Source organism: Convolutriloba macropyga, chromosome 3 (assembly GCF_964194025.1).
Source record: "Convolutriloba macropyga chromosome 3, txConMacr16.3, whole genome shotgun sequence".
Lineage (NCBI taxonomy): Eukaryota > Metazoa > Xenacoelomorpha > Acoela > Convolutidae > Convolutriloba > Convolutriloba macropyga.
This window is the reverse complement of record NC_134470.1, coordinates 30,862,278-30,889,381: the sequence shown is the minus strand read 5'-3', so window position 1 is coordinate 30,889,381 and position 27,104 is coordinate 30,862,278. Positions and strand designations below refer to the sequence as shown.

At 34.9% G+C, this 27,104-nt stretch overlaps 1 protein-coding gene across 8 annotated transcripts in view; it reads left to right on the top strand.

Annotated features, from left to right (window-relative positions):
* Positions 1 to 27,104, top strand: part of LOC142336148 (uncharacterized) — a 55,369-nt gene that overhangs the window by 14,130 nt on the left and 14,135 nt on the right. For 6 of the 8 annotated variants that reach the window (XM_075384740.1, XM_075384739.1, XM_075384741.1 and 3 more), the window contains 5 exons: positions 8,179 to 8,223; positions 9,096 to 9,189; positions 9,600 to 9,728; positions 15,383 to 15,486; positions 16,021 to 16,161. In XM_075384740.1, coding sequence (XP_075240855.1) covers positions 8,179 to 8,223; positions 9,096 to 9,189; positions 9,600 to 9,728; positions 15,383 to 15,486; positions 16,021 to 16,161 — 513 coding nt within the window. The remainder of the gene's footprint in view (positions 1 to 8,178; positions 8,224 to 9,095; positions 9,190 to 9,599; positions 9,729 to 15,382; positions 15,487 to 16,020; positions 16,162 to 27,104) is intronic. The other 2 variants (XM_075384743.1, XM_075384746.1) reach the window with 2 other exon arrangements.

Genomic DNA, 27,104 nt, shown 5'->3' with positions numbered 1-27,104 from the left:
TAGGTGAATTGTCAAAAATGAAACTATGTAACAATGTAGCAAAAAGGAACAAGAAGTGGGAATTCAGAAAAAAATTGAAACAAAACCATTGATTTAAAAGTCCTGAAAAAAGTTGAGCTATCAACTAACATCATGGAATAATTTCCTGTTTACCTCCGTTAAAAACAATTGCCATTGAGAAACGTTTTTATCAATGTCATAAGTCTACAAAGGCACAAACAAAAGAGAAAAAAATCAAAGACAAAATTAACTTTTGTAGGAAAACGGTGTCGAAGTAGATAAAAACATAATTTGTTCAGCAAAAAAAAATCAAATAGCTTCAATATAGCACCCTATTAACAACAGAAATCTAATATCTGGGCCATCATTAATAAGACTGGATAAGAAATGAAGAAAAAACGATTAATTTTTTTCAAAAAAACAATTAATTGTATATCTTCACAGGAAGCGATTGGGAATGGTCATGATCCAAAAAATGTCATAGTACAACAAAGAGAACATGATTATAGAATTAAATTTAATTAGGTTTTGCAAGAAAACAGTGTTGAAGCAGTAAAAGTCATAAGTTTTCAACAAAAACTTTTCAAAATGACCAATTTCAAGTGCATGGAATCAAAAATGTGATTTCTGAACTGCAGTTTAAAACATTAAAAAGAAGAAAAAGAACAGAAGAGCAGAGATAAAAAATATGTTTATATTTTTGACATCAACTTACTTCAAAGCCATGAAAACCGTTAGCTGTCAACTGAGATATTAAAATAGTTTAACTTATGCGTCCATAGGAAGCCATTAGGGATTGTCATTATGCAGAAAATGTTATACCTTTACAAAAACAACAACAAAAAGATAAGTTCAATATTCATATAAATTTATCGAGAAAATTCGACGACGATAAAACCATTAAGCATCAAAGCCAAAAGCTCGTAGCATCAAAGCCAAAAAGCATAACAGAAACATAAAACTGCAATTGTGATTAAATTTTGTTTCAATAGAAACCATAGGTCTGGGACTTGCTGCGATTACGCTACAAGTTGATTGATTAAAATAAGATTTAAAAGTGGAAAAGTTCAAAAATTCAATTTTTATTTTGAAAAACCGGCTAAATTTTTCTTCAGAACACTCTCACAGGAGGCTTGCGTAAAAATGTTTTTTTTTTTTGGAGTTGCCACAGATTCACAGATTGTGACAGCATTTTTGTCTGTATTTACGGCAAGTTTATACTATTTCAGCTAAAGAGGTATGTTTGGTTCCATTTTTGATGAAAGAAGGGCTGAATTTATAAATCAAAACTAAGCCAAAGTTTCAGCTACAAAGTTTAATCAGACAGTTCAGCAATACTTCTACACTTTTAGCGCTAAAACCAGCTGTTTTTAAAGTCTTAACGTTTTAAATTTTGTAACGCTAGTAAAACTGAAACCTCGATAACTACGTTTAGCAAGCAAAATTAAAAAAAAATCTTTTTAATTCTGTATTCTACAGTGGACGGGCTTTCTTATTATACCACTCACAGCTCTTTACGATGAATATATTGGATCGGTCAAATTTGACTGAACAAAAAAAGGGAAAACCCATTTGAGTATATAGTTCCTCCCCCACTAAAGTGGGTCGGAACAATAAAGTATTTTTCATATGTCTAGGTTAATCAAATAATTGAACATACTTTGAACCAGCACTGTGCCTGATCCTGTAATTGCTTAAAAAATTTCCAACAAATGGGATTGACTTGAGCTCAATAAAACTCATTCGTTTTATTGATGAATTGATTTACGGATGTCGAAAGGGAAAAATTTGATGGAGATTTTTTTGCACAAAACTGCGGGTATGCATTTTTAAGTATCTGCTTGCTTCCGTGTTGTTCCTTGCAATGCTGTACTGTATAAACAACTCCTCCTCAGTTTATCAGCATAACTCGACAATTTGGCGTCCTTCACGCTTCTTTGTTCAACAAAGCAACTTATATCGTTGAAATCATGTGTTTATTTTTTATGACTACAATGAATTAAATCATTCACTCATTACGTTAATTAGCGACATTGCCTAATTTCTGGACCCAATCTAATTCAGATGATTTTTTCTCAATAATAATTGAATTTTGGTTACTTTTCTAAAATCAATTTTGGAAAGACAACGGTTCGATAGTTTACGAGACCAATTCCATTAAACTGATTTGGAAAACAGCGGTGATATATGAGGAGTTGTTGTTTGTTCCTTTCTATTTGGTAATGGTGATGGTGAACCAGTTTCTTTTAGATTTTCCCTTGTTTGTCCTCTGTTATTAGCTTTATTCTTTATGCTGCACGAGACTAAATTGTCAGTATGAGGAGTGCCTGGTTAGTGAAACATTTTTTGTTGTACAAATTGATTTGTGTACATTTATTACGACTCGGAGAATTGGTGCAGCATCCATTTATCAATAAGTTTTTTTTAGTTTATTAGAAACCGGATGTAAAAATCAATACCGCACGTGAAAAACTAAGTGTCTAAGGAAAAGAGAGAGAGAGAGAGAGAGAGAGAGAGAAAGAGATTTTTTTGAGGCATAGGATATTCTAGGCAAAAACGCGATTGAGCGGGAAGAATTTTTGTTGCCATTAGGAAAAAATATGAACAAAAGTTTTGTAGACAATAGGCGAATACAAATTAAATAACTTAAAAGCGGTATATCAAAATGCACTTGACGCTAAAAAGTACTCAGAAGTCCCAAACAATTGTCCTTACACCAAACTGAGTAAACAAAGCACATGGAAAATGTATCATTTTGCATGCTATTTTTGCACCTCGGTAAAATTAGGGCAAATAAATTTATTAAAAATTATAGGAACAAATGTGGAGAACATGATAAAAATTCATTGCTTCATCCTGATTAATTTACAGTTACCGGGTGTTGGAAAATTCAAGACAAAGGTAGCCCTAAATGCTGGATAGACGCAAAATGAAATGTTGGAAGTACTCAATGTTTTTTAATTGTGACATTTTTTTTAAGAAATTATCACGAAAAGACTTTTTTTGGGTGCTGTTGAGTACTTCATCGCGTCAAGCAGATTGTGAAGTACCGCTATTAAGTGTTTCAAATGTTATTTCCCTTATGTTCACAAAAAATGAGTTCTATATTTTTGCTTAATGGCTGCAAAAAGGTGTTTGCCTTATCGAGTATTCGCCTAATACCACTGTTTTTCCGACCATTCTGCACTTGAGATAGAATAGAAAAAAAATGTAAAGTTTTTGCTGAGCAGACAAAATGTTTTTGAAAATGCGCGGTTTTTTCAAAGCAGTAATCTTTAATTTAATTTTACTTTTTTGCTCGAAGTGTTATTTTTTCAACCATAATAACAAGCAATTATACAAATGGTAGTATTTTTGACAATCCCAAACATGTATAAGACTTTTTTTATGCAATCTTGGCCTTTTTCGCTATTTCGTTGTTTTCTTTGTATTCTTTATTGCTGTCTGCCGAAATTATTTTTGGATGATTTTCGTTTCTGTATTGTTTGCTGAACTTTTGATTATAATTTTTTCGATTTAAATCTGCTTTATTCACAGAAAAGTGGTCAAGTTCTTTCCATTTATTAAACTTATTTTAATATTACTGAGTTTTCTGCCCATTTTTTCTGTTTTTCAGAACAGTTTCTCATGTTCAATTTTTATTTACGCATTTCCTATGATACTATGTTGTTATTAAAGGAAAAAAGGAAGGAAGGTTTAATAGGCCAGACTATCTTAAAATAATCGAATAAATTCTGCTCTTTATTTTGGTTTAAATTTTTTGCTTACTTTTGAAATGTTTTTCACTGATTGGCTTGTCATGCTCATTGATTATACATAAAATTGTTTCTTAATGAGAATTGAGAATAATTTTTTAGACTTTACAAAACAGTGTGTGAGGCTTTGTTCTTTAATTCTTTTCCTTCGCTAAGTTTTCTTTTTTCTTGATGTATCGTTTGTTGTTTTTCCTATCATACGATGATAGTCAGTTGGCAAACGTAAACTAAATATATCAGAACATCTAAAATTGTTTTAGTTTTTGCTCATTTTGCTCGCGATTTTCACTAATTAGGGGTGTCAGGTTCAATGTTTTTAGAGATAACCGTTTCTTAATGGGTTTTGAGAACACTTTTTGAGACTTCAGAAACTTTTTAGAGAATGTGATTAACAATAACAGATTTTTAGTCTTTGTTCTTTAATTCTTTTTCTTTGCTAAATTTTTCTGTTTTCTTGATATATCGTTGGTCGTTTTTCCTATCATATGACAAACTTAAAATAAATATATCAGAACATCTGATATGAACAATGATTTTTGCGGTCTCAATTACTGATCAATTTCCAAGAAGATGCTGACTTTGTTTGCTGTTTCAAATGGTATAATGAATTAATTTTTTAAATTAGATTAGGTAGCGCTTGGCTGGTGCTTATGTTCAATTTTACACAATTCCAGAGTCTTCCGGCTCTGCTTATCAATTTGTTTCCTTGGATATATTTTAAACCTCTTCCTTCCCTAGTTTTCAGCACAAAAATTAACCCAAAATGAAGACTATTGTCATTATCATTATTATTATTATTATTATTATTATTATTATTATTAATAATATTTTTATTATTATTATTATTATTATTATTATTAATATTATTATTATTAGAATTACTCTTTTTATGATTGCTGTTAATATTATTATTGTTATTATTATTATTATTATTATTATTATTATTATTATTATTATTATTATTATTACTGTTGTTATTATTATTATTATTATTATTATTATTATTATTAATATTACTATTAATATTTTTGTTATTATTATTTTTTAATATTTTAAGTATTTTTTTATTATTAGTCTTATTATTACTTTTATTAGTGATAAAATTTTATAAAGATAACAGGTAACAGTTTGGAGACAATTGAATTATAAAATCCCATAGATTATGTTCTCAAATGAAAAAAGTTAATAGAAATTGAAAGATGTTTGCTATTTGTTTTTATTAACTTCACTTTATTTTGAATCGTTACCCTTTTTAGGTAATTATTTTCCCAAAAATTAGTTCAATTAAAACCTTTTCAGAATAAAAAAATGTCAATCACAAAAAACCATTTTATTGACCAAATCACGTGAATGGCTATGTTTCAAGACACTACTACTACAACATAAAGATATTAATCTTTTGTCAGAAAATTTCTTTGGAAATTGTCAGTCAGATAATTTTGTCACAAAAACTGCGTCAATGCATCTTGTGAGATTTTATCAGAGTCTTGCATTACTTTTAATGGGTCTATTAAAATAAACCCCAACGGAGAAAATATCAAAACAGACCCCCATTGGAAATAAACCGCCACAGAATTAGACCCCCATTTTAAGTTTGAATTCGGATTGTGGTAAATTTTTTGTTTGTTTTGTTTGTAATAGTTTCATATCGAGAACCACGAGGCATGGCCAAATGCCTTAAATGCGCATCTCTTTAATAGTCAAGTGGGTTTTTTCCATGGGGTTCTATTTCCTTGGGGTTTCATTTCCGTGAGCAAAGATAACATATTTGTAAGAGCAAGATAGCAACATCAGCATTCGGTGTGGATATAAAAACTCTAAAAGGATAGATGAAACATTTGATATAATTGATGCTAGGAAAACCTCAATTATGCACAAACTTGAAATTTCTGGAAGTTGGGAAATTATCTAAGGGAGTATGATCTTTTGAAGAAAACAGCTTATCAGGACTTTAAAGTCCTGTTAAGCTGTTTTCTCCAAAAGATCTTAGTCCTGATAAGCTTTAAAGTCCTGATAAGCTGTTTTCCTCAAAAGATCATAGTCCCTTAGATAATTTCCCAACTTCCAGAAATTTCAAGTTTGTGCATAATTGAGGTTTTCCTAGCATCAATTATATCAAATGTTCCTTCTATCCCTTTAGAGTTTTTATATCCACACCGAATGCTGATGTTGCTATCTTGCTCTAACAAATATGTTATCTTTGCTCACGGAAATGAAACCCCAAGGAAATAGACCCCACGGAACAAACCCACTTGATAAAACTTGAAATGTTGTAGTAATTACTACAACATTTCAAGTTTTATCACAAAATTCAAGATCACGCATGTCTTCGGAAGATGTATCAACTTTCTTTTCACTGTGTATACAATAAATTATGAGCATAAATCATATAACGAAAATCAGCTTAATCTGACTTATTGGTATGGTTCAACTAACAGAGCTTTTGCTCTAGTGTTACAGTACACTAAAATTAATTAAATTGTCAACTAAAATCGCTTCTCTTACAGTAATGTAATAGCTTTTCGTTATTGTGCTGTAACTTTTGCTCGTCTAACACTGCGCTTGCGTTACCTTTGCTAGTTATAAATAGTTATGGACTTTGTGAATCATTGCAAAATTTTGCGGTTATGAAAAACGGTAAGTTCGTTTTTTTTTTAATTTTCTGGTTTAAAAATAGGTTATATTACGCTGAAGGCCAGTGGATGAATTGAAGATTCCTCTAAAACTGCCCTAAATGCATTTTAATTGTTTGCTCATCTCTAACCCAAAATCGAGTTCAAGCATAAATCAAATACCAGAAAAACTTGGTGCAAATTATGTTAATTGTATTAAGAGTACATTGATATTCTGTTGCCCATATACTGCTCATTATATCTTCTATACTTATTATACCCCATATTATCCTTACCAAACCATTCAATTTTTCTTGCTTTTTGCACAACTTGTCTGAGCCTTATTTTAAATTTGCACGGAATGCTTGAAGGCTCTGCTTAGTAGTAAATTACTTTTACAAATTACAAAACTTTAGCAGAAAAACCTATCAGCTCAATCTGCTTTTTTCTGTTTTTACTGCTATGCCATGTGATTTAGGCTCGATTAAACAAAAAATAACAGAACATTTAACACGGAAGTTCAAAACAAACTAAAGACTATTATGAAAAACTTTCACTTTTTAAACGAGAGAAAAATGTCACTTATCTTCATACAACCTATAAACATTGTTGTATGTTTCTGGCTTTGTATTCTTTTTGCATATCAATTGCTTTTGATAATTTTATTTCCACAATTCTGTCGATCAGACTCCGTAATTACACATTTGACGGAGAGCGAGTTATAAATATAGTAGAATATCTGAAACATCAATGGAGTCTGGCAGTTTTTTATGGGGAACAAGTTCTCAGCAATTTTTGTCGTCAATCATTTTTGATCGACCAAAAAGATATACTTGTGTGTTAGGGTGGAAAAGTTAGAACGCAATTCCATTGCTAAATTTTCAAATTTCATAATTTTACCTAAGTTTTCTTTCAAAAACATTTTATTGATTAGTTTTTCAATAAAATTTTATTTAGCGTTGCATATTGTTAGTTTAACTCCTCTTAAAAGTTTCAATTTCGCAATTTTGACTTTACATTTAGTTGATTTGTGAGTTGTTTTTCCGCAAACGCTTCACATGGGTTATATATGTCCTGAATATTTAATCAATCTAAATTTATTAGTGAAAGAGAAGAACAACTGAAAGTTTAGACGCTTAAATTTTCTCTGTTTATTTGATCGGTTATTTGGTTTTAGTGTAATTTTTTGTTCACGCAAAATTTTTTTCAAATCTTTTCCCCATTCCCTAAAACGACTGTTTTCCATGTTAGAGGCATAACTTGAAAAAAAAAATTGAAATTAAATGGAATAAAAGCTACTTTACTGTGTTACCAAACCTCATTGTTGATACGAATTCAAATTTGTTGAGCTTATTATTTCGATCAGCAAATGATGTTAAGCAACCGAATATTTCAAAGCAGTCAACAAAGAAGAAGCTTCAATCGCCTTTTTTATCGATAGCTCCCGATTTTTATAGTTTTCAAAATCAGAATGGGTATTTTGAGCTTTAACGTAGTGAAATAATGTATACCTTCCATTTTTCGAAGCTCAATAAATCAGATCCTAGAAGTGGCTCTCATTAAAAAGTGGCTCTCAATTAAGGTAAGATTAATTTTGCTCAAAAAGTTCATTTTAAAAATAAAATCAAGTGAGACATTATGCTGTACACACAGTTTTGCATGCCGCAACCATATTAAGTGATTCCCAAATCTGTCTAGCTTGATTTGTTCTAGTCCTGCCAATTATTGTCCCGCCTATTGAGTGCAGAAGAACAGTTGCATTTTAGTAACCGATTGGACGCAATTTTATAGGGTAGATATTTGTTGTTTAGATATGGACACAGACGCGCCAACTCAAACATGTCAAATATATCAAGGTCAGTGTCTTTTAACGCAAATATGAAAAACGTATTTTTTTCTAAGATGATATGAAACTGATTTTTTTGTCTGCAATCTTTTCACGTCAGTCATTCAATTTTGCGCATTGTCAAAAATTTTGACATAAAAACTGTTGTCGTTTTTTTTTGAAAAAAAATCAATTTAAAAATGTTATTGAAGTAGTTTCAGCTAGGCAAGCTCTTAGCCTGATAATCGCAGTCGTAAGGTTGTCATCTTTTTCAAGCGAAAAACTTTTCCAGTTTTTTGTGCGTTGAAAGCATCAAGTTCAATTGATTTGACATTTTCGATAGCAAATTTCTTATTCTTACTTGTTCTGGCATTTCTTGTTCTGCACACTTTTGCTCAAGACACATTGTATTTCTTCCAACTTTTAGTTCATTTGAAGGACTAAAAGTTCATTTCTTCCAACTTTTAGTTCATTTGAATTCAATTTTCTGATATCTGTGCCAAAAAAAGTTGAAAAGTTCACAAATGGTAATGGGTAATATGTTTTGTTACGGACAAGTTTTATTTGATGTTTGCATACTTTTTTAATATCAGAAACAGGTTTAGGAAGGTCACCTATCATAAATGCTGAAACTGTTTCCTCCCCTGTCGGTATATATAATCATTTTCACTCGGCAATAACAACTGGTATTAACGAAAAAACATACAGTTGTTTGTTTGTTTGCCAAGCCTTAGAAAACATCACCACAAAATTAATTGTACCCAAATTGTTGTTCACGCTCGAAACAATTTGGGTACATGCTCCTTTTGCGGCTTTACTGTATTAAAAAGGTCGTCATTTTGTTTTTACAAAACTAGCCCTATAAAACAATCCAAAGCGATTCATATGTCCTTTTTGTTCCAGATCACCCCGTCCTCGGAGCCCTGGGGCAAACTCGGCAGTTGACGATGCTTGTTCACACCTCTCAGAATCAGACGCATACATGCTCGACCATAAAGTGAGTTGGGCCAACTATTTCTACACATTTCAAAAATTTACCTTATGCGCGTCAGTTTGTTGAGCTGCATATACGAAAAGCTGTTAGCTATGTTGATGTTTATCCGCATAATTGCTGCATTTCTAAAAAATTTACCGAGGGTGGCGAAGCGTTTTCCGACAACTAACTATATGTATATTGATTGTGATTGAAAAATCTTCTGGTTACATATTCTTGGCTCAAATTTCTAATACCGATTTTCAATAAAACTTACTGGAAGGGTGGATTTATTACACAGCCCAGTGAAAAAACTCTTAAAATTATACCAACTCTAACTCACACTAAGATCTCTAAAATTTGTTACATATCATTAATGACACTTAAGAAAACTTCAATTCCTTTCTAACTGACATTTTTACGTGATAATGCAGTTCCCGGGTATTGACCTTGAGAAGATTGACATTTCATCCCCTATTACTGAGAGGAAACAGCGACTCAATACGGGATACAATTCCCCAGCACTATCCCTCGATAGGGAAATGAGCGGATTTGAAAATCAGGTAGGAAATCATATCAACAATAGAACCACATCATGTCAAAGTGATACCAGGAAGAAACAAATTAGGAGGATTCCAAATGAATCTGCAATAATTTTTTCATCCATGAAATGTTGTCATTTTAACCGCTGTCACAAACAATCAAAACTGAATGCAGCTGACAGAGTTGGTACAAATTTGTTAAAATGTTAATAATCAGGGGACTTTGTCATTGGGACAATAGCTAACCTCTGCAAGCCAAATTGTTCCTGCTGTTCTCAGGAATATTCTTACACCACGAAAATGACATACATGAAATAATACCGTAAAAGATCTTCAGAAAATTATTTTTTAAGTGTGATACCAACTTGCCAAAAGCTTAATCAATATCTCTTTTTCTTTGAAACTTTCCCCAGAAATTCCAAAAATGTGACCGAATCCCATTTTGGAAGGATGATTTTGGTTGAGTTTCTTTTTTGCCAAGCTGGTTTGTAGAAAAATTTGTTGGATTGTTATACAGAAAAAACATGAAAAGAGGACGATCTTTTAAATTTATTGTAATCTTGATCAAATTATTGATCAATTTACAGAAAAATTGGCGTTTTTTCGGTTAAAAAAGTCTATTTTCTACACATCTGCTATAGCTGATATTATCTGCTGGATAATAATTGTTCTCAGTATTTCTGTTTTTTTTCAAACATTTGGTTGTGTCGAATAACTTAGCGGTCGTAATTAATCATTGTTTGCTACCACATCGATTCAAACAGCTCGAAAATTTCATTCGAAACAGCTTTTATTCGAGGTGAATCATCATTACCCGTCAAAAAGTACACTTTTCGTGATAACATCTAATAGAAAATTTCAATTTCTTACGACCCATGTTTCAAGATTAAAAGAAGGGTATTATTCGTGTGTGGACAACAGTGACAGTTATAAAAACTATTTCAAATTAAGGCCTAGTCTAAAAAAAGCGTAATATATTGTTTCTTCTATCCACGCAAGTCGTGAAGACTGTCTTCTTCAGTTTTATTTCCTAGAACGAAGTATTTAGTTTCCACAGTTTGTTAACAACTTGGTCAAATAGCTGCAGATCTGTGAAAACACAGATGATAAGATCTTGGATAAAATTTATAGACACAGGGATCTTTTCTGATAGTGTGCCCAGCCCTATGTAGCCGTTATTATAGCTTCCTCCAAACTCTAAGTTTTCGCGAATTGAAAGAACCATATTTGAACTCCAGTGAATTCAGAATGTGCAGGTAGATTGAATGCACTTTTAGAATAGATTTTCCAAAAAATCTGAAAAATTGAACCCCTATTATAACTAATAACACCAAAAATGATATAATACAGAAATTTTCATCGATGTCTACGTTAAATACCACAAGTTTTTGTTTGGGATTGATGGATTGATATTTGCATTTCATTGAAACAAGAGTGTCTAGCTAGATTGAAAGCGATTTTAGAAACGTTTCCCAAAAAAAAATAAAAATCGAGCCTTTATTGTAGCCGATAACATCAAAGATGATAAAATACAGAACTTTTATCGATGTCTACGTTATATACACCATTTTTTTGTTGAAATACGGAATAATTTCAAACCATAGCTAATGTAGCTCTTTATAAATCCTTGTTGTTATTATATATTTTTATATACTTACTTAGCTTTAACAAAATGGGGACACAAAACTAAGCGGGGCTGAGGCGCTAGCAGAGAAGATTCAGTTACATTTACCCAGAAAACCTCAAAAAAAACCCCTAATGTAAAAAAGTGAACGTTTTTGTAACGTAATGTTTTATTTGTCAATTCAGGGAATTTTAATTGAAATTTTATTGCCTTTGTAGTAAAATGTTGAACCATTAGTTCAATCAAACCAAAAATTGATTAGGGCATTATGTGATTTCGTTATAGTATAAACGTTTTCAGTAAACGAAAAAGTTTAAATAAGTACTTTTTAATAGTACGTTTGAACTATTTTGATATTATTTGTTGGGTATCTCTTAAATCTTTGGATGTCATTATTGGGAAATTTTGCTGGGCTATTTTGTTTTTTTTAATTAAAAGTTTTTCATATGAACATTTAAGGTAATTTTTATATCTAAATCAAACTACTATATTGACAATTTTTTAACTTTTTGTCTTTGATTTTATGTCCAAATTTTGGGTACTTGGGAATAGCTTTCAACATTTTGTTGGCACGACTTGATTCGTTTGCTAATTGTTTAATCAGTATCCTGTGCAAAAGTTAAGATAAAATAACAGATTGAGTTTGTAAAAAAATACTCTCAGTGGAAATTTAGTCTGGTCTTTGAGATCTTCAGGCAGTTGGCAAAAAGTTAGAGAAATTTCATTTTAATTTTTTTTTGCTCTCTCTTTCAGATATTTGTGTAAATCTTTATTTTCTCTTCAGTATTGTTCATTCTCGATTTTCATCTGAGCAATTCTTTCCGTTGCCTTTAGGGTTACGTGTTTGCCTATTATTGGGTGACAATTTTTCTACAAATGTTGTTTCAGTAATATTTATAAACATTTTTTCAGTCGGTTTTCTTATAGTTGAAATTGGCCCTATTTTCCATTTGGTCCATATTACAAATAACACAGTTCCTTTTTGCTTTGGTTGCTTGTGTCTTTGATTTGATGAGTGTTAGAATTTCGATCAAACTATAGTCTTAAACTTAGTGAGAATTAGAAAGAAAGTTTGACTTACCAGATTAGAAAGACAAGCAATTTGATTTTGATCAAAGAAATTATATAAATGAATCGTCAAGAAATGGTGCTGAGAATCAATATTCGGTTCAAATTGGTGAATCTAGATAACTATTATTAGAGTTAGATTAATTGATGTAAAATCTTCCCAGCATGTATTAAATGATGATGATATCTCCGGAAGTGTGAATGAATTCTCAGAAAAGTGCAAATGCATTCCATTTATGGTTCCCTTTGCGACTGATTTGCAGAAGCAAACCATATTGGGTAACCTTTGCGACCCCCACTATAAATCACGGTGCTAAGATTAGTTTTGTATCTTGACTTTTTCACACTGATAATGGGTATATATACAGCTGATTTTTGAGTCCTTTTTCATCCCCAAATTCAAATCACCATCGTGATCTAATAATCAGATCTCTCCTGTAAATCTCTAAATTCTACTGTAAAATATCATTTTGTTATTCTCTCATTTTTGAGAAATTAATTCTTTTACTTAGTTAAAAACGCTTTTTATTCCGCTTGCGAAAGTCCATAACCCAACAATGAGCAAACTCTGGTCAATTAGTTTTCAAACATCAGTTTTTGCAAACATGCAATTATGCTTATTTTTTAATGCACCCACGCCCCTCCACCCCTCCCCCCAAAAAAGTTTTTGCGTTTTCCAAAATGTAAGAAATTTTTCGTCTTCTCCCCTGGAAGTTATCAAAAATGTCCCATGTAGGTCTAATGTTGGGAATCCATTTATTTATTACCAGGAATTTTTTTCCAACCTCTGCTGAACTTTAACATCTGATTTATGATCCCAAGAAAACTATATAACCGCTAGCACCGTTACTGCGTCAAACATATGTTCCTTCACAGGCAATAACATACTGCTTGATATTCCTTATGTTAATTTATTTACATAAAAAAACTAACTTAAAATATGACTAAAGTGTACAAGAGGAAGGGTAAAAGTGCAACATAGGCAATACATGTAATTTATGGTAATGGGTTAAAATGTGTATGTATGACTCGTATATGTGCTGTTTGAGAGGTATATTTATATGTATATTTCCTGTGCATTTTGTACCCCTTATTTTTCTGAAACATAGAGCGATGCGTTAGCTTCTATTTTTGCGCACATTTCCGTTCTGAACGAGTAACCTCAAACTTGAAGATAATTTTTCCAATGAACGCACTGAATTGAACACCCCTTTTGCGTCATGAGCAATAATAAATTATTCGCAATAGTCTGTACTTCAAATTCACGTTTTCAAATATGGCAATTGAAATTACGGTATTGTCAAAACGAGACTGAAAACGAGACTGAAACTTTTTATACTTAAAGTTAATAAAGTAAACTTTAATTTGTAGCTTTGGAACAAAAAGGTATTTTGCGTCATTTTACATTAGCTTCAAAAGTCATATTGTCATATTGATTAAAATGGAATAATTGCTTCAATTTTCCCAACAGTTCACCCCGCCTGGAAAAGGCAATTTACGTAATTTTTTTGTTCTTTTCGTTCTTCCATTTTGAAAGAAATTCCTATTTTGCTTCAAAATTAGTCAACTTTCGTATCTAATATGTTTTCACAACCCAATATTTATGATCGGTTCATTTCATCATAGTTGTGAAAGGGGTCAACTGAAAACTGTTTAGACAAATAACAATGTTTACAATGATGAAAGCTCAAATTACATTTACAAAATGATGTTTCTTTCCAAAATTGCAACAATTTCAGCCTCTTTGTTTAAACATAACCAATGTTTAAACACTGGCTTCTTTCAATTCCAGAATAGTTCTTCGAACACATTCTGTTCAAAATAAGTTTATTTTTATCGTATTTTCAGCTTTTGCCTAAAATTTACCCTCTAAACAAAATTTTGAAGATTATAGTTATCTATGCAACCTCAATACGAAAAAACTTGTTAAATAATATTATTAATTTGTGTAGTTATGACTAGAGATAACTCATTACAATTCAACTCCTCATCAAATGAGGAAAGCTCAGATAACTCATCATTCAACTTATCACCTTTCTTGCCACCTTCATTTAGTTATAACTCATCTGGTTATAACTCATCATCCAATTACAACAATAACACTTATTCCGATAACGAGGTAGCACTGCCTGTGATTAAAAGGCGCAATGCTCCCATTTATCGCAAATCGGAATACGAAACTGCACGGAGGTTGAGGCGAAGTGCCCAGTCTTATATCCACGAGCCATGGCCCTCCAAGAAAAGTGATGAGCAAAAGTTTACCACAAGTTAAATCAGAAGTTGTCATGTAATTTTTTTTGTGCAAAAGATTTTAACCGGCTTACATATAGAGCTGGATTTTGATTTGAAAATCTGCAGCATTTTAGAAGTACCAATAAAAATAAGCTCGTTATGAGGAAATTTTAAAAAGTGATTATATTTGTTTTAGTTAAAAGCGGAATATCAATTAAAGCTCATTTTTGATGAGCTTTTGTCATTTTTTAAATCAGAAAAATCTAATGTGAAATGTTTTTATCTGATTTGATCTGATTAATTTATTCGAGATCGGGGAATGCTTATACTGCACGATCAATATCAGATCAAACTAAGGAACCAACTAGTTAATAATTTAGTTTTATATTTATGTTATAATTTTGGTTAAGGGTTTATTGAAAAAAAAAACTGCAATGCGCTGATAATTCAGCAGTTTATGTCACTTTAGTTGCTTAATTAGGACATTTTTTAAGTTTGGTCTTACCCGGGTAAACTTTGTTCACTCATCTAATTGAATTGGTCAGAACTATCCCGTGTTTCATCATGTGAATACTTCTCTCCGGGTCTATCTGATGACGAATTCAGCTACCCTAGAAACCGCGCCGAGTCCGACTCTCGTACTCGATTCGGGAGCTCGTATGGCTCGGTTTTGGACGAGTTGTTTCACGAGTCGTGTCAAGATGACTCGTGTGATCAGTTATATTGTAAAGTGAGATTGTTTTCTTCACAGATCCGATCTCTGCAGCAGCAACTGGAGAATTATGTCTCGGGACGCGCAGAGAGAGAAGCTGTCCAGCTAAAACTCAGAGAGGACAAAAACAACTTTCAAAACAGGTTATGAAGAATAGCAAGTTAGTTTGGTTGGTTTTGGATATGCTGGAAGATTGAAATGAAAACTAAAAAAAAAACAAAAAGAATACTTTCATGAAAATTCTTAAGCATATGACATTTATGTATGTATCCGAGTTGGTTAAGTGACATTTACGTATACTGATGCGATGATCCAAATAACTGAGATCATCTGCTGATCAAGAAGGTTATTAGCCAGATTTAACTCTTGTTATCTCTTTTGACCATTCAGTGTTCCATTGGGTTATATCTTACGCAAAAATAAAAAACGAACAAGAGATAGAATTTCGCATCATAAACAAATACATTTAACGAAGCCGTCTAATTTCAGATTTTGAAAAAACAAACAAAAACGTGAACGTTTATGTAAGCGTTCAATATTTCATTGGACAGGTCTAACTTGCTATTCTATAGATTAAATGATAGCAAAATTCCAATACTAATTTCAAGTAGACGAAATGTATTAACACCTATCCCGTATTATAATGCACATTGTAGTGACAGTTGTAGTATGTGTAGAGCCCTGATGTTGGAGGAGCAGTTGTCTGAGGTGAAGAGGAGTCACGAGGATGAGGTGAGACTGCTGAGACAGACTCACAGCGAGGACAGACAACAGCTGGAGAGGGATTGCAGGGAGAAAGTGGAACAGATCAGAGATCAGTTAGCACACTTCCATTATTATTATTCTTTGAATAATCTAACCCAGGATTCTTTTTAAATGACAAATACAAATTCTATTAATATTAGCATTTGCACAGAACGAAAATATATCAGGGTATGATGGTTTTAAAGCCAAAAGCATTTATGAGCCTTCTTTCAAACTTGATTTTATGAACGTTTTTGAGCAGTACTCCTCCCAGAATTTTATCATTTTTGAGGATAGTTTTCAGAAAGTGGTTAATTTTTCAGTCCTTTTGCCGAACCCGCTCATCATAATTCCCTTCCCATCCCGGACCCAGTATTTGCACCTAACGTCACTGCTCCCATTCTACACGCCCCAATGATCAATCAACCTCCCGTCTACAACACTTTTCAAAATAATAATAACCGAGTAAGCAAAGTCATACGTTCTGTTGCTCCTCCTTTCCTAAATATGCCCAATATCTCTCTTGGCCAGAACTTTGTGCCAAATTTGAGTCATTGGCGGTTTCCACAGCACAGACCGTCAATAGTCAACCAAGACACAACCACCGTGAATAGTCTGCCTCCAAATGTACACACGCATATCGCACCATCAAGCACTTATGTTCCACCACGAATTTATCACAATTTGCCCCCTTTGATTGATATGCAATCACCGTTAGGCGCGCAGCAGGAAAACCTGATCGCGACTACTAATGTTGTACCTGGTCTTTCAGCCAACTCCGGTTTTTCAGCCAACATACCCCTATGTTGGGCCCACTCCGTTGAGTTGGAGCGGTCCGCAGGTGTCTGCACCTGCCCCTCCGATACCGGACAATGCGTCATTGATTAGGGAATAAGCTGATGCAATAACAAGCAAGAGAAACGACCCTTTGCCCGAGTGGAAACTTGCAGAGTTTAATGGCGACCCATTAAAGTGGCATGAGTGGTATGGTCAATTCAAAAGCGCGATCGACTCGCAGCCGCTCACTGATGACGTTAAATTGACGTACCTTAAAACACTCGTCACCGGTAAAGCAAAGATTGCAATTGCCGAGTTTGCTTACTGTGGTTTAATGTACAAGGATGCACTAAGGACTTTGGAACGTAAATTTGGCCAGCCACAGGCAGTCGTAAGTGCACACTTGGATAAACTAAGCAGTTTTCCACCTCTTAAAATGCACAACAGTGATAACATCATAAACTATTCTGCTGCAATATCCAGTCTCGTTGGGGTTTTCAAGTCATTATCATATGATGCTGACTTGAAGAACGCTTCCCTACTTAACCAAGCGGTACAGAAGTTACCACCAAACATGAAAGAGTCATGGTCACTCTTTACGGTTAAGAAGCACTGGGTCAAGCCTACCCTCCTTGATTTTAACGATTGGCTTAAAGAAAAGGCTGAGGCCCATGATCTTATGAAACAAAGCGCAACCAAGGCCAAACCTGAAGAGAACATCACTTCATTAACCAAGACCAAAACAGCCTCAAAAGTGTTTGCATCAAATTCGCAACAAAGGGAAACAAAGAAGCAAATGCCATCTGCTTCCACAAATACTTACTTTCGATGCATTGTATGCAAAGGTAACCACCGGCTATTGGAGTGTCGAGTTTTCAAGGAAAAGACTCCAGCCCAGAGAGCTAAGTTGGTGGCGGATAACAAACTTTGCTTTTCGTGCTTACGGGACAAGCACACATTCCGCCAGTGCCATCAACCAAGAAAGTGCCGAGCAGAAGGGTGCAATAGTTCGCATAACACACTATTGCATGGAGCAGACAGGGTTTTCCCAACAAAAAAGTCAACAAATCCAAATACCATCCAGTCTTCTGTCAACATAGGTCAAAGTAAAGCAACTACGAGTCAACAGCCGTCTAATAAGACCACAACAATGTCATCTGTTACTGATGTTAAGGGGCTCCTTCAGGTGAAGGAATTGCAGTTGGTCAATTCGTCCGGTTTAGATACCAAGGCTTTAGTTTTGTGTGATACCGCCTGCAGTAACTCTTGGGTGGCCGGTAGTCTCGCAGATAGACTCGGTTTGCACGGTAAAGCACTAAAGCTAACTGTCAAGGGTATTAATACCGAAGAAGTAGTTGACACTAGGATTGTCGAAGTTACTGTGAAACCAAGCGAACATCAAGATTTCGAACCATTTACTATCAATCCTTTCGTTAAAGAGAGTCTGAACGTCGGCTCTGATATAATTAATGTACAGGCCCTGCAAGAGACTTACCCACACTTAGCAGTCCTTGATCCTGTGACATATTCCTATAAAGACATTGAGATGATACTCGGACAAGATGTCTATCATGCCATCCGCCCGTTAGAATACTTCTCTGCCGATGACAAGCGTTCACCCGTTGCCGTACGCTTGCCCATAGGTTGGGTCTTAAGCGGTCCGTTACCATCAAGTTCGTGTTTAACCTCAACGTGCTTTAAAGTGAATATCGAACAAGACAATGAGTTAGCAAGTCAAAAAAAAGTCATGGTACGACATTGAATCATTCGGGGCAAACAAGCAAGTCGACTCCAGATCTGCAGCAGACGCAAGGGCTCACGAAATCCTTGAGAGTACCACCATACACAATGGCCTGAGATACGATGTCGGAATGCTGTGGGCAGCAAATAACACCAAGCTCCCGAATAATTACTTCTCATCCCTTGTGCAACTAAAATCTCTCGAAAAACGTTTGGCCAAGGATGAAGACCTCAGAGAGAAGTATACTAGTACTATCAAGGAAGACCTAAATAAGGGGTATGTAATTGAGGTTCCGGACGCTCACAAGGTTGAGAGCCGGTCCGATAAAGAGTGGTACCTACCCCACCATCCGGTTTTAAACCCGAACAAACCGGGTATGGTGCGTAGGGTGCTCAATGGAGCAGCAAAATTCCATGGCGCCTCACTGAATAAATCTTTGCTCACTGGCCCTGATCTGCTCCAAAACCTTATTTACGTACTTCTTCGCTTCCGACAGCATTCATATGCCATCTCTGCCGACATCGAGGGAATGTTTCTACAGGTTGGCGTATTACCATCAGATCAACCATCACTTCGCTTTCTGTGGCGGGAGGACCCCACTACTAACGTTGTAGTGTATCAATATACGCGCCACATATTCGGGGCTAAAGATTCGCCCACATGCTCCAACTATGCATTACAATGCACAGCGAGAGACAATGCCAAGTTTTACCCCGAAGCTGCAAAAGCCGTCCTTGAAAACTTCTACATCGACGATTATCTTGACTCAGTGGAGTCCCCAGAGAAAGCCATCAATAGATCGAAGGAATTGGTACATCTTCTCCATCTCGGTGGGTTCAAGCTTACAAAGTTCGTAAGCAATGTACCAAATCTGGCTGACCGAATTGATGGTTCCTCTCAATCTACTGAGCCCAAGGTTATTGTTTCATGTCAGGAGGATTCATCGCATGTGCTAGGGTTAAAGTGGGATCACACTAATGACACTTTAGTTGTGAGTCGGGGGTACAAGCTGCGCTATCACCAAGTCCCTCACGCAACGCTTGGTCCTAAGTCTTGTCTCGAAAGTCTTTGACCCCATTGGTCTTGTCGCACCGTTTACCGTCGGTGCGCGACTGCTCTTAAAAGACATCTGGCGTGTCACAGGACAGCAATGGGATGACGAGCTCCCACAGGACATGATTCAAAGATTTTTGGTCTGGAGTGCGGACTTACCAAAGCTTGAAAACATCAAAATTCCTCGAAGTTACTTTAGTGGACCCTTTGATAATACAGAGCTGCATATGTTCGGTGACAGTTCCCAGGATATTTTTAGTGCCGTCGCATTTCTTCGAGCCCGAGTAACAACTCCTACGGGCAAGAAAAAAACAGAGCTTGCGTTTGTTTTGGGGAAAGCGCGCGTGGCGCCAATGAAAGTAATGACTGTCCCTAAACTGGAATTGCAGGCAGCTCTACTTGCCGCTCGGCTGAAGAACGAAATTATTCAGGCACTTACTGTAACTGTTAACCAAGTATTCATGTGGACAGACAGCACGACCGTTCTTCAGTGGATAAACTCTAATGAAAAGCAACCAGTCTTTGTTGCAAACCGCGTTTGTGAAATTTTGGAGTATACCAGCGTTGACCAATGGAACCACGTCGCAACTAAGGATAATCCAGCTGACGCTGGCACGCGTTGAATGTCCGCTGAGGTTTTGCAACTAAGCAGTTGGGTCAATGTTCCACATTTCTTAACTAACTCAAGGTTCCCTTTCGTGCCGAACAAAGGCGTCATTAATAACATCAAACTTGGCATCAACCAAGCAGTCATCATAGAAGACACTGTTTCTCTCGCTACATCTGTTAAAAAACAGATAACCCCCGTTCCGTCGTTATTCCCATTTGATAAGTTTAGTTCTTATCAAAAGTACTTGCGCATTGCCGCATACGTTCTCCGGCTTTTGCCGAAACATGCCGGCTACCGTAACCCCGATGGTAGCATTACCGACCCTACTGAGCTTGACGAAGCCGAGCGTCATCTACAGTACTTGGTGCAAGATGAGTCTTTTGAAGCCGAAAGAAAAGATCTTCTTGACAAAAAATTCGTTAAACGGAGTAGCCGAATTGCTCCACATTCACCGTTTATTAGTCCAAATGGGCTAATCCGTTCCTCGGGCCGCATCAAGCGGTTAATTTAAATTGGGTTTAACGTAAAGTATCCAATCATTTAGACGCACGTCATCCGTTTGTAAAACTGTTCCTTGAACACATGCACGTAAATCATTATCATCAGGGCGTTGAATACCTAAGATCAATTGTGCAGGAACACTATACAGTACTGAAACTAAGATCATCCTTGCGTTCCATCAAAGCACACTGCCTGAGATGCCGCGAATTCCAAGCTGTAACTATGCAACCAATCAAGTATGACTTACCTAAGGAGAGACTTGCTTACCAATCTCCTCCCTTCACGAACACAGGCGTTGACTATTTTGGGCCATTCTATGTTACTGTCCGCCGTACTACTGAGAAAAGGTGGGGCTTCCTCTTCACCTGTCTCACTATTCGCGCTGTCCATGTCGAGATAGTTACATCCATGGACACCAGTTTTTGTGTTATGGGAGTTGAGCGGTTTGTGTCACGTAGGGGTACACTTGCCATGATTTGGTCAGACAATGGCACTAACTTTATTGGAGCGGAGAAAGAATTCCAAGAAAGTATTGAAAAGTGGAACGTTGTCAACATTGCAGCTGAGCTTGCTCACAAAGGTATAAAGTGGAGGTTCCATCCACCCAGCGCACCACATCAAGATGGCATCTGGGAGAGGTTGGTACGCAGTTTCAAGCGCGTGTTGAATACTATTCTTGGCACGCGTCGCCTCACGGATGAGGTACTTCATACTACCTTTTGTCTCGTGGAGAATGCCCTCAATTCGCGTCTTTTAACACCCGTAAGCGCTGATCCGTGCAATTTGAACGCTTTAACGCCCAACCACTTTCTTTTAGGAGAACACTCTACCGGTATTCCGTCTGTTGTCGGCAATAATGATTTCGACCATCGTAAACGTTACGCCCGTGCGCAGTCTTACGCTAATGTGATCTGGTCCCGTTGGATCAAAGAGTACGTACCGACGCTGAACCGACGCTCTAAGTGGCAGACGCCTGCCGAGCAACAGCTTAAGACCGGTGACTTGGTTTGGATAGTTGAGGAAACCAACCCTAGGGGTTACTACCCAACCGCTCGGATTGTGGAACTCCGTTACGGCTCCGATAGCGTCGCGCGCTCCGCCGTTTTACGTACGTCGACCAGTTCACTCGTCCGTCCGCTTGTAAAACTTGTACCAGTTTTCCCAACATCTTCTTCCGGGCCGGAGGATGTTACGTAGTAAATGAACGAATTTTAGCCAATCAGAATTGAGTATTTCTAAACTTTAAAATAAGATTTAAATACGTTCTAATATACGTAGAAAATTCCGAAAAAGTTCATTTAACCTAATTTTAAGTAAAATTAACCACTATATGTATCGAATAAGCTGGTTTTCGGCTTAATAACTTAGGTTTTCTAGACAATTGCCGATTGAATACGAACGGATTTTGACGTCAATGACATCAGACGAAAAAACCTTGCCGTCTAAGTTTTCACTTGTTGCATTGATCGTTAATGCTTACGTTGTATGTTTGTACGTCTTGATATTACAATGCTTATACGTTGCTTTGTTCTAATAACACGTTGTTGCTTATATACCGAAATGAATTGACTTCCGAAAGAGTGGTTTTACACCTTTTACACAAATTCTATTAATATTCGCATTTGCACAGAACGAAAATATATCAGGGTATGATGGTTTTAAAGCCAAAAGCATTTATGAGCCTTCTTTCAAACTTGATTTTATGAACGTTTTTGAGCAGTACTCCTCCCAGAATGTTATCATTTTTGAGGATAGTTTTCAGAAAGTGGTTAATTTTTCAGTCCTTTTAAATAGCTAGTAAATAACCGCTTTTGAGGCTGTTTTATTGAACATATCAACTGGTGTATTTCGGAGGGGAATGGGATATGGGCGAAAATTTGATTTGGTGAACTAAATTTTTGTAGACATTAGGCGAAAATTTTCAACTAAATTTTGTGGACATTAGTCGAATACCAATTAAAACACTTGAAGACGGTACCCCAAAATCCAATTGACGCTAAGTACTCAAGTGTAATAGAACATTGTCTCTCGATGATAATAGCTCACAAAAACATAGCTACACGTAAAAAAGCGTAAATTGAGCTTTGCATCCTTTCAGTATAGGCACATCCGGCAATTATAGCAGAATTTTTCTCAATGTTTTTGTAGTTCTTAAGTATTTAGAAAAAAAGCATCGATTTCTTAATGTTCTCTACTTTTTTCCCCGTATTTTTTTGTATTTTGCCAGAAAGTTACTAACGCCTGTAAATGATGTAATATTTCGAAGTAGTGAATTTTACTGGAGCTGTAGGATTTTTTAAATCATTTATAGGAGAAGACAATTGTTAGGGGCAATTGAGTACTCAAGCGTCAAGTGAAAATTGGAGTACCTTCTTCAAAAGTTTTAATTGTTATTCGCCTAATGTCGACAAAATTTTTGCTCCAAATTTTTGCGTAATGGCTACAAAAATTTTGTTTGCCTAATCGAGTTTTCGCTTAAAATCTTATGCCGCATTTCAAAACCGCACTTCCTGTAGATTTTTTTCTGCTGGCAATGTTAGAAGACATACCGGACGCTGTCAGCTAAAAGCATTTAAATAAGTAATAGTACTATAGATTGGGTTACTATTTATCTTCGAATTTAAACTTTTGATACTAGAAACATCAAATCTAAACATTTGATACTAGAAACTTCAAATTTAAACATTTAATACTAGAAACTTCTGTGCATAATTATAACTGCAACCATGATGACGAAAAGAGCACTTCACCTAAACCTACACGGGTTGACTCTTTTTAGATACATATCGAAGACCATATATGGTTCCCTCTAAGGCAAGGCAAAACTTCTTGTCTAATCTTGTTATGGTTTCTAAGAAGCCATGTATGATCTCGGTTTGTTGCAAGATTTTACATATAAAAGGTAGTTTCTTCAGAGGGAGTACTTTTTTGATAACTTCCTCAAAGTTCGAATATTTTATACTTTTGGATATGGTATATGAGATATCATAAAGAATTCTTGCTATATTCAAAAGAAAATGAAATTATGCACATTTTGTGCTTCATATTCGATCCAAAATACGTCATTTTAGACCTTGTTTTTGTTTTTGTATGGTCTTTGATATGGTATCTAAGATACCATACGCATCATAAATGACTTTGATATGGTATCTAAGATGGGTTTATGATGGTCAGCCCGGGTATACAGATAAAGTAGAACAAAAAAGATATTTAGAATAAAACCTATGTTCAAAAGTACTTGTGCAACAAATTTTCTGATCCTTCTGCAAGTACGATAGTATTCGAGATAACAATGAGAAGTAGGCCATATCCCAGACGTTGAATTAACAATTAATCGTTCAAAAACGCTTTTATGCAGTTGTAAGCTAAAATCAGATCAAATCTTACAAATAAAATGCAGTCTCAATTTTAACCGGAAGCTTTTGATGACTGCCCAAATGTGGCTACTAAGGGAACACTGACTGGATTTCAATCAAACAAGAAAGTTTTAATCTATAAACCTGACTCATCAAGATAATTAAGAACGTCTCTGAGAATGAAGAATGTCTCTGAGTATTTTTATCTAACGCCTCTGTCATTAACCAATTTCAGACCGGTTAATGGCTAATATCTCCGGTTCTTCAGAAAAAGTTCTGAAACTAAAATATTAGCGGCTTTCCGTTAAATTAGATCGATATTTACAAAAAAAACAACAATTAGTTTTAATTTATTATTGTACTAATATAAGGCTCTGTAAAAATGGTTAAGATTTTGAGTAAAGCTCACGGTTTTTATCGTTCCGACAAAACAGTTTCGTGAATTTTCAACGACTTCCTGAGTTTTGTCAGAATTTCAGGTCCTTTCGGTAATTTTATGACTGAATCTAAATAATTAAAGCTGTATTTAGCTATATAGTGGGCTGTGAAAGAAACTATCAAATGCTTTCATTTAATAACTAATGAACTATACGCTAGCAGTTCTCAACAAGTGTTCACAACTCATCATTTATTTATGATGCATTCAACTTTTTTGGCAAACTAGCTATTTGGGTAACATTTATATCAATTCTTTGTTTTAATGAAGGACAAGGAGCAATATCATGACCAGCCTGAGTGTAATTTTGGAGCTTTGAAGACGAAAAATATTCGGATTGTAATGAAGCGCTGTCATTTTCATGACATTTTTAATGTTGTGATTTTGACGTTATTTACAGACCAAAATGATATCAAAGAATCTCATATCATAACAGATGAAACGCACGTGCAACTGAAGGTAACAAACTAGTTGATGATTTCTACGAAAAGCTTTCACCTTTTTGGCTTGTACACTCTTGCCTAAATTTGTTCTGCATCTTTTCGTTGTTATTTGGTAGTCTCTTTGACGCAGTCACATTGAACACAGGCCAATTGAATTTCTGAGCAAAAAGCAAACCTATTTAATGTTTTTAAAAGAGACATTGGATCTTGTTAAGTATGTCTTTGAAAAGTGTTTGCAAAAGAAATTAAATGTTTTTTTAGTATTGCCTCCCTTGCTCTTATCTCTACAATCTTTAGCGTAGCTGCAGCAAAGAGGAAGGCCACATTTTCTTTCAAGTGAATTCAAATGCAGTCTTCAGCTCTGTTTTACCAATTAAATTAATGTTTACTGGCGTTCATACTACAAGTTTTGATTTTTTTTCTTGGACATTTTCCAATTTTTGGTGTTCTTTGTGCTATTTAGTGGGATTCCTAAAATTAATGACACATTAATTGCAAGTCTTGCATCACATTAATGGTGTTCAATGAAGACGCAAATGATTTTAGTGAAAAATTTTGACTTTATAGGATTCGAACGCTTTTGTTCGCAAAAGTTAATCGAATTTTTGATTTCTGTCTGTTATTTTCTTTTTTGTCTTGTGACATTCTTGAGAATGACAAATCGTACTGGAGTTGTATGGAGGCATAAATTGAGTCATTTGTTTTTTTTTCAGTTTATAGTTAAACTTTTCATGACTTTGAATTTTGTGGCGGCTGAGCTTACTAACTCAATGACCAATTTGAATAGCGTTTCAATGTCATTTCGAGCATTAAAGCTAGAATAGCGTGACAAGCAAATTTTAATGCTACATTCTACCGAAGCCCTACAGATTTGTTCACTTAGTTCAACATTTATATTTAACAACTATTATTAGTACACAATTGTCATACATGAAGTGAAACTCAAACTCGAACTACCTTAACCACCTGCAAACAATACTACGACTTAACAATATTGCATCAGATTCTTTGCGATTGGATTTCGAATCAACCTGTTATTGATACAGAATATTCGACAAAACTTCTACATGGTTAACAAATTTCCCATGACATCAAATTTACACTGAAAAAGTGAAGTTATGGAAAAGTGTTCACATTCTGTCAACATTTTTATCTACAACCATCAACAGTTGAATTTGACATGTAAATCCACGTGACTAGCAGCATAAAAGGAGCTTGAAAAACTGCCAAAAATCAGTTGAAATCTGCAATTTTGGTTATTTTAATCTGACATACAGTGCGTATTGAAGCACTCTTTCTTGAGCTGTAAAATAATTGTTATCGTGTCTTGTTTCTGTAGATTATATTAGTGATTGTACAGTGTTAACTTTACTTTGACTTGTGAAAAGAGAATTAACTTTGATATTCTCAAAATTTTCTTTCTGACGAACGAAGTTCCTAAGTAAGAGAAACTTTGTGCAAAGCATAAAGTCAGTTTCTCTTACTGGCTTTAACGAAGCCTACTCTAGTTCAACATTGGTGTTATTGAAACCAATAGAGAGACTTGCTAACTTTGAATTTTGAAAAATATTTTTATTATCAGATTTGCAACTGGTAGGACAGCCCGTTTTACAACTGCTAACTGCAGCAGGTTGAGACTTCGCATAGTTATAGCCCATTTATAGGGCTACAATTTGTAGGAGCGGGAATTGCTATATTCGGTTGATAACATGAGTTATTAACCAAAACTCAAGCGAAATTTGGTTGTTTCAATTTGAATTATTTTGTTATTCTGAGAGAAACAAGTTTGTTATAACAGCAAAGCTGTGCAATTAGTTATCAAGCCTATTAGAGCAACAAGTAATGCAACGGTTTTCTACAGTATAGCGGATATACAAATCACAAAAGTTAACTGCAAAAACACAATATCCGGACAGATTTGAAACCGCTGAAACGAACTGGGCAGTGTAAAGTTTTCCTTGACTTTGATAGGAGAGCAGCCGTTACAAATTTAATTGTTTTCAAAACGTATAAATGTTTTTTCTCAACTTTGCCCATTATGTTTTTGTTCTACTTGTTAAGTGTTCTCAATAAAGACAGGTCTCATATTTTTTCTAGTAA